At 31.1% G+C, this 8661-nt stretch overlaps 1 protein-coding gene across 2 annotated transcripts; it reads right to left on the bottom strand.

Moving 5' to 3' along the window:
- Positions 1–4661: 4661 nt before the first annotated feature.
- Positions 4662–8661, bottom strand: LOC110629966 (chromatin modification-related protein MEAF6). 2 transcript variants are annotated; one of them, XM_021777209.2, is made up of 7 exons: positions 8426–8651; positions 8246–8340; positions 7417–7517; positions 6425–6494; positions 5251–5278; positions 5107–5167; positions 4662–4963 (listed from the first exon to the last, which is right to left on the bottom strand). In XM_021777209.2, exons 1-7 carry the CDS (start codon positions 8436–8438, stop codon positions 4858–4860), a joined length of 474 nt encoding a protein of 157 aa, XP_021632901.1. In that variant the 5' UTR covers positions 8439–8651; the 3' UTR covers positions 4662–4857. The 2 variants fall into 2 exon arrangements, with proteins under 2 accessions (XP_021632901.1, XP_021632902.1); XM_021777210.2 differs by having other exon boundaries at positions 4736–4963; positions 5251–5331; positions 8426–8661.

Below are 8661 nucleotides of genomic sequence, written 5' to 3'. Positions count from 1 at the left end.
TGTCTCTATTTCTTTATCTTGAAGTCATTAATTAGGTATAAAGTTTGATATTTATCCCACCAAAATCAACTCATTCTTCCCATTTCAAAGAAATTAGGATAATCCAATTTTTTTAATCCAAAATTTTCAACAATATTGACTGATTATGTATGTATGCTTTTGTTCACAAAAATTTATCAACTAATGACTTAATAATTGGGATGAGACACATGATTTAAAATTGATTTCTTCTACTTTTTGTGAAAAATAATTTATTTTTTTTTAAATTATTTTATTTTAATTTAAAAAATAAAATTTAATAACAAATTTATATACTAAGATATTTTAATAAAAATAAAAATAAACTTCTCTTTTAATGTTATATATATAGTTTAATTTTATCAGTTTGCCTTTTACTTCTTAAAATATTGAAATTTAAAAAATCATGACTAGTAGTCCATTATTCAATTAATAAAGGAAATCTTCACTTCACTCACTAGAAAAAAGCTATCTCTATAATCATATTGTTAATATTATTTTTTATTTTTAAACTTTTAGGAAATAAAATTAATTTATACATTCTTTATCAGTTCTTTAAAAAAAATTTGTTAACTTTATTTCCTTTGTTAATTCTATCATGACCTAAACGTGGGTCACTGGTTTGAATTAAGCCATCAAAAACAAAATCTTGACTTTCTCTACTACAAATATTATATATATACATATAATAAAATAAATATGCCCTACAGCCTTTTTATATGGTAGAAATTTGTGATCCATACCCTACTCTAATATGAAAGGAATATAAATTAAAGAGAAATTTGAAGTTATATACATTATAAAATTATGAAAAGTTATTATATAATTTTATTCATTTTTATTTTAAAATTATATTTTAATTTATGCGATTAATAAATAATAATAATTTTTATTTTAATTTATGCGATTAGTAAATAATAATAATTTTTTAAAATTATCAAAAAATACAAATATGAAAAAATATCATATTGTTTCGCTCATATTTATTTTAAGGTCTACCATTTAATTTGTATTAAATTAATATTTTTTAAAAAAATTATATTATATATACTATTTTCATATAAATTAAATCACAGATTTTTAAAATTAAAAATTGATAAAATGACATGATATTTTTCTATTTTTCTTTATTTTTTTAATTATTTAATGAAGTTTTTATAATTAAATTTATATATTTATTATTATATAATTTGATTAATTTTACAAAAACATCAATATTTATATTTAATTTAGTAATTATCGAACTCTTTCTTAGATAAAGTTGATTAGTTAAGTTTAAGCATTACAGTTATCTTGTCACTATGTTAATTAGTTAATTAAATAAAAAAATCTATTTTGATTTTTTTAAATTAATCTGTAAATTTTAATTTAAATAAGAATTAACCTAAAAATGGAGAAAATTAAAAAAAAATTCTTAGTATAGTATTGGACTAAATTAAAAAATAATAATTTTAAAATTATTTTAGATTTTGTCAAATAATTTTGATTTTGTCAAATACTTATTAAATTATTTTAGATTTGAGACATTGAAATTATGCTAGTAAGGACCAGCAATACAACATGCTTATGACATGAAATACCCTAACCTCTTATTAGCATACCACCCCATCTTCAACTAGAACCACCACTGACAGTAACCTTCACCGGTTCTTTCTTATCGGAAGTTGCATCCATCCCTTCAGCCTTCACTGTTACCGGAGCACGTACTTGTGTATCTGTCTCTTTCTTGATTGTTTCAGGCACTTCCTTCTTTGGCTTAACCACTGTTTCCACCTTTGGAGTAGCCGGGAATTTGCTTGCATATGTCCTTGAACAGCAGCTGCTCTTGCTCTTCCTCTCCATCTTGAACTTTTTGCTTGCTAGAAAGTTGCTAAAACAAGTAGAGAAATTGTTAAGTGCTGGGTTGAAAGTGGTGATTGATAACTATATATAGAAGAACATGGAGGACTTTTTGTTGTTCTTCATTTAAAGTTTATTCTCGTTGAACGTGGACATTCATGGATAAGGAATGAAAGGAACCCATGAGTCACCAACCAATGCTTCTTTGCTCAAATGGATGCAGTGCACCTTATGGTTTTAAATGCAGGAAATTATGAAGGTAGACCTTTGGATTTTTCCTTGAAGAGTTGCACATGACGATAAGACTGTCCAAAACTAAGATCTTCTCTCTGAATTGACAACTGTTAGACTCAACAAAACTGAACTCAATGGAGTTGGAAGTGGATATTGGACTATGCTTTATAAGAAAAAATAAGAAGGATGACATCATTATTTATATTGAAAATTTAAATATATAATCAATTATGATCATAAATTAATGTTATTTATAGGAAAATGGGAATATTACCCATACCCATAATCCATATTGAACCATAATACTCGGACAACTTTGTTATTCCCTCTCCCCATTATCACAAACTTCCAATCCCATGTTCAGTCATAATCACCGCCGCCGCTGACCCTAACCTTCTCAGGCACCTCTTCCTTCTTCACATCCTCTGGCTTCACCTGAGGAGTAGCTGCAGGACTCTCACTGATCACTTGTCCAGTTGTTGCTGCTGCTTCTTCGTTTATGGTATCAATCCCAGGCTTCACCCTCCACAGCTCCTTCTACAGCAGCTGCTCTTCCTGTCCATCTTCAACTGATCAGTTTTCTACAAGTAACCCGTTGCTTAAAGATATTGAAATACTAATAAGATCATGTTCGAACCCGGAACTCTTGATCTTTGTATAACTTTATTACATGCTAAGAGTCCATGTATAGCTCATAATCGACTCTTGGGGTTCTTGAAAAACTAGTGTTGAACGACAAACTAAAATACTATTACTTGCTAGTATAAACCAACAAGAGTTCTGGCACCACATAATCTGTCTTAACTTTATTGCATTTTGTGTTTGTGTGCGTCTGTTAAATAAGGAAGAGAACATGGAGAGAGAGATGCTGTGGAAGATGGAAAATTCACAATCTTGGAAGATTTGCAGCGACTGGAGAAGCTACAAGGCCAAATGAACTAACACAATGATCCAAGTGAAAGCAAAGATGCTAAGCAAGTTCTCTAATCTGTATGCACCGCTTGTTTCACCTTCTATATATCTTGCCACGTTGAAGTTCCCTGCACCACTCAGACATTTAACAGTTAGGAAACTCAAGAGAAACAAAGAGATAAGACAGAATAACATAGAAAAAGAGAAGAGGCAATGCCTCTCAGGTTGGTGTGGCTGCAGCCAGCTCTAGGGACACATCTGATGTCTCTTACAGTGGCTCTATTATAGAACAAGAAATCTGACAAAACATTGTCAATACAATTAAGGATTGCTTGTGTCTGAGTTAGGCAAGGTCCATTACAGAAGAGATCAGTTGCTCCTCATCACATCCAGTGTAAACCTGCAGAACATTACCCAGAGCCCAATATAAGATTATTTTAATTAAATTTGTATACCATTTATGTAAATTACCCAAAAATCATTCCTAGTCAGTTTGTTTGTTAAGGTCCAACAATAAACTTGGTTTGGTTGGAGTTTGATCTAACCATTGCTTTTTGTTTCTCTCCACTTACTTGACATCAATAAATTTCATATATATCCTTACTAATTTTAAATAATTTAATATTAATATATAAAAAAATATAACTATTTAAAAGGTATTTTTTTCTAAAATTAAAGTTTAATTAATAAATTATAAACGATAAATATTATGGAAAGAAAGTAGTAAAATAGTAAAGTTACAGTCATTTAACATTTCATATTTAAAATGTGTGATTTTAATTAAAATTATAATTTTTCAAAATTAAATATTATGAAAAATATGATGATTTAACACAATTTATAACTCACCTCAATATTTTTGTTAATGATATTCTTTTCTATAAAGTAATGAACAATGAAAAATTATTAAATTAGCGAAAAGATTCACAAACAAAAGACACATGCGTACAATATTCTTTCAGTAATACTAAATAAAGTATTGGTTAAAAAATAATAATTTGGTAAGATATAAAATATTATATTTAAAATCTATAATTATAAGACTTTGTAGGAAAACTTAAGATATTAACATTATTTCAATATTTTCTATTATTAAATAGTAGTTTACTATGTTTTGGGGATAACCTATTAATTATAGGAAACTAAGGTTTTCCACATATAATTTATCTATTGAATTTTTTTTAAAAAAATTATATTTTTAAATGAAAATTTTCCCTTAAGCTAATAAATATTCCGTAATTAACTAGTTTATGAAGAGGGTATCAAATTACAAAAATCTCAAGAGATAAATTATAAATTATATTAAATCATCCTTTTTTTTTAATAAAGTAAATTTAAATTATATAAAACCAAGTAACCATACCTTAAACATCTCTAATTCCCTGCATACTCCTGAAAAGAATGTTAGTATTGTACTTAATTTTTCAGCCAAAACCGACGTATCAATTTTAATCCATGTAACAATAGGAAGCTTTCTGCAGGAACAATAACGATTGAGCCCTAGTTTCCAGGAATCATACACAATTTTCATAATTTGCTGTTTACAAGAGAGAACTTCCTTAGTAATCAGGCTGCCAATTTTATCACATTTGAGCACACAAAGCGTAAGCAAATTACATGGAAACTTTTTCATGATAGAAAAAAAGAAAAAAAAAATCTTGAACAAACAAGAACGGCTGATCATTCCTCATGTAGCATCTTTGCATTAACAGTTTTAACATAGTCAGTAGCCCTATTTGCATCAACAATGCAGAAAAGAAGAAAAATATTATCAAGGGGGAAAATAAAAAGTTCGGCCCTTTGCTCTTCATCCTAAACAAGGTCAACTACCATAGCATTTTGGCGATAGCAATTTTATAGTGTCAAATCAGGATCATCATCATAGTCAAAATCTGGATCAGCTGAAGGCCTGATTCTCTTAGCTTCTCTTGGTCCACCTCTTCCCTTCTTTGGTTTTCCTCTGACAATGAATCAGATAAACATTTACATGTTCTGTATTCTAAAAAAAGCATCACTAGCAACCTTAATCTTGGTCTTTCTAACCAATCCTATAGCCTGAATATATTTTTTGCATATATGTGCAGATAAAATTATGATGCTTACTGCCCGTTTGTGTATATTCCTCCACCCTTTGGACGACCTACACCATAATCTGATCTACCATCTACAAAAAGCACAAAACCATATAAACAATAAAAACACCTATGGAAAATAAAGTTGCCTATACATCCACATTTATGGACTTACCATCTCGTCCAACTGCCTGCTCTTCAGCCTGACAATGGGAAAAGAAGAGTGCAAGAGAATTTTGAGTAACATATTAGACAACTTCCTAGTGGAAAAGTTTGGGAAGAAAAGAAGCATATTAGAAAGTTTCTCCACACATTTTATAGTATATTGATGTTAGAGGCCTAGCACAAAATTATTTTCAACTTCCAAACCAAATGTCTCTGGTGCTTACCTAATAACAATTTACCACCAGATTAGGTGGCACCTTCAACCACATCATTAAACAAATTTTGGGGGTGACAGAAACACAGAGAAGAACAAATGCAAAAAAAGAGTGCAAAGTTAATGACATGCAACATACTATTATTGCTCCTCTCTAGTATCTATTTAGATCATTCTGCTGTTTAAGTTGATCAAATACAGACTAGATTCATCAGGCACCACATCCTTTCAAAATTCCCTAGACATTTTGCCTGTACCTTGCAAAGGCCCCTTCACCACTAGGCAAAGTACAAATATCATAATTCTTTTACATCTTGATTAACAGGACTTTTAAAAAAACTGGGTGCAAGAATGTTTACTTTTAAATGACCATGGTCCCGCATTACATTTAGTCATATGTGACCAACAAGCAAGGGATAAAATTGCACTTTAATGAATCATGTCGCCCACAAGCTAGAAAATACTATGCTGCATGTCTTCAAGGGTATAAAAATAAGAGGGTTAGAACTATAAGAGACCTTGATACAACTATGCACCAGAAACTGAGTAATAGTGATACTACTTCGTATGCATAGTTATCATGCATGCCATTAAGTGACAGGCAAATCAGGCTTTTTCATTTTTTTCTCATCTCATTTACAAAAATGATCAATGCTTGTGGATGACCATTTTTGCCATTTTAAGTTTAGAAGATGACCTTTTGAGGATATTTAATGTCACCAATATAATCCCCATTTACTGAAAGGAGTAACTACATACTTGGTGAAAAATACAAGGCTCATGTCTTAGAATTTTTATAAACAGATTATATAATCATTGTCACAGTTTGCTTTATCTATCATTGGGAACTAAGCTGGCCACTCCTCTGAGGAAAGATGAAGAAATTAAACAAAATAGATGAAGCAAAAAGGAAAAGACCATTGGAAGTGTTACCAGTACCAAAATAACATTTAAGATGCAGAGTACATACTGCTGGCGAGGTGACTGAAGATAATGAAAATAGCCTATCTTCAGGCTGGAACTTCCTAGACCGCTTCAAGCTGCAACAAGAAGTTTTGAAGAAACTCATGTCAGTAATATAGAATACAACAAGATCAAAATGAATCGAACCCGAGCATATTTGTTATGTTCTTATGCCATCAAATACTTAACATCAAACATCAAGCTATTTGCCTTCACGTATAGGCGGAAATAGTAATTACTACAAATATCTGTCTACCTTATCATTGATTTAACATGGTGGTTTGCATGTAAAAGCTTTTGCATTTGCAAATGTGACCAAGGCGTTTTCCTTTCAAGAAACAGATGTGCTGAATAATGTATATATGAGGAACAAAAGCTAATCAAAACTTGACAGATGAATTATTCAAAATCCCCTCCTCAAGCCAAAATACAAATAACTCAAAAGGCAATGTTCCATGACAGAAGAACTCTATTATGGGGTTATCCGAGTCTCTGTAGTCTGTTTTCCCTAAAACTAATACAGATCAAAACTTACATGAGCTTAATTAACTATCTGGCAGTAATAATGATGCCAACATCTCATGACATGTTCTGGTAACAGGATGCAAAAAAAATGCAATGATTTGATTTAATTATCAAAGTATGATCAAGAACCTCAGATGGACGCTCACAGCATTAGAAGAAATCCTGTCATGCTAAAATTGTCATTGTTAAAATCCTATGTATTCGCAACAAGCAATGCAGAACATAGAGAGGTTTCGTGTAAAGAAGATATTTGCTGAGCATCAATCAATAAAGTACTGAACAATGTAACTTTCTGCAAATCAACAATCTTCTTTGCTGAATAAAATTCTAAGCACAGGTTCCTACTTCAATATACCAGCAAATGGAGTAAACGGTGAATTCCATTACACTTCAACAAATAGAGACAAATAATAAAACAATGATTCCCATCAGAGAGGGTAAACAAAGGAAATATTTAAATTAGCCACTCCATACAGTGCAGTGTTCTTAGATGAAGATAGGAACCCTTCGAAACCTTTCAATACATTGCCACACTGGCTTGGATCCTGTAAATAATTTGTCTCCATATCATAGACCTGGAATTAAGAAGAAAAAGAAAACCACTTCTGGAGTGAGGGAGAGAATGGAGGTGGATGGAGCATGCTGTGGTTACAACTACACAAAAAAGAAGTAGAATACTTTAGAGATTAACTTAGTCAATAGGAAGAATTTCTCAAATATAAAGAATCACTCATCGTATATCAAACAGATGAGAGCAGAACTAGTAGCTCTTTGTCCCTTATATTCATTTGCTGGCAAGAACCCCTAATTCCAGGAATAGATACACTAAAGTTCCAGTCAATTAGCAAGAAATCCAAGATGAAACAATCAATACACTAAGGCACACAAATTGTTTCTTCTTGAAAGGAATAGTAAAAAAAAGATTACGATATTGAGCATATACCTCATCCTCAGGTATCCTAAATCGCCAGCAAAGGTAAAACTTTATTCTTAGCTGCATTTCTGAGATTAAATTACATTTCCACATTGATAATTCGAGTTTAAGAAGAAAACCCAAATAAAATATGAGCATCATTTTCTATTTATTGCTTAAAGAACAGAAAGTTTAGTCAAAGGTGAGCCAACACCTCAGTGAATAATCTAGTTCCCAGTGACCAATAAATTTATAACCTCAGAAACGTAATCGAAAGCCATGAACATATTGAACTTAAAAATAACATAACATACAGAAAAGCCCGAATAGATAATTTAAAAAAAAAAAAAAAAAAAAAAAAAAAAAAAAACAAGAATAAAGTAAGAGAACCTGTTTTTCAATGTTTCGAAGCTCCTCGTGAAGCTTGGCTCTCTTGCTAAGAAGAGAAGCGAGCATTGCAGACGGATTTGAAGAGACTCGTTGCCCTATTATTAGTAAAAGAAAAAGGAGAATTTATAGAGAAACAAGGGATTAGAAAGTGGATACAAAAAGCGGTTGTTCAATGGTTACCTTCATGATCCATTTTTCGCGGGAAAATTAGGAAAAGAAAAGCAGTAGGGATCGAAGAGTTTAGAACCCTAAAATCCCAAAATAGGATTCGACAGAAACCAGCTGTCGAATCTTTTCCCAGTTGAACAAATTAGCGTTACTCCCTCCTCCCTAATCCCTCTTCCCCACTCTCAAATTCTCAATAGTCGGGAAAGTATTGTCCACGGGTGAGTCAATTAGTCTCACTTAAGACAAAC

Source organism: Manihot esculenta, chromosome 13 (genome assembly GCF_001659605.2).
Source record: "Manihot esculenta cultivar AM560-2 chromosome 13, M.esculenta_v8, whole genome shotgun sequence".
Taxonomy (NCBI): domain Eukaryota; kingdom Viridiplantae; phylum Streptophyta; class Magnoliopsida; order Malpighiales; family Euphorbiaceae; genus Manihot; species Manihot esculenta.
Note: the sequence above shows the minus strand (reverse complement) of the source record. Positions and strands in the feature narration are given on the sequence as shown.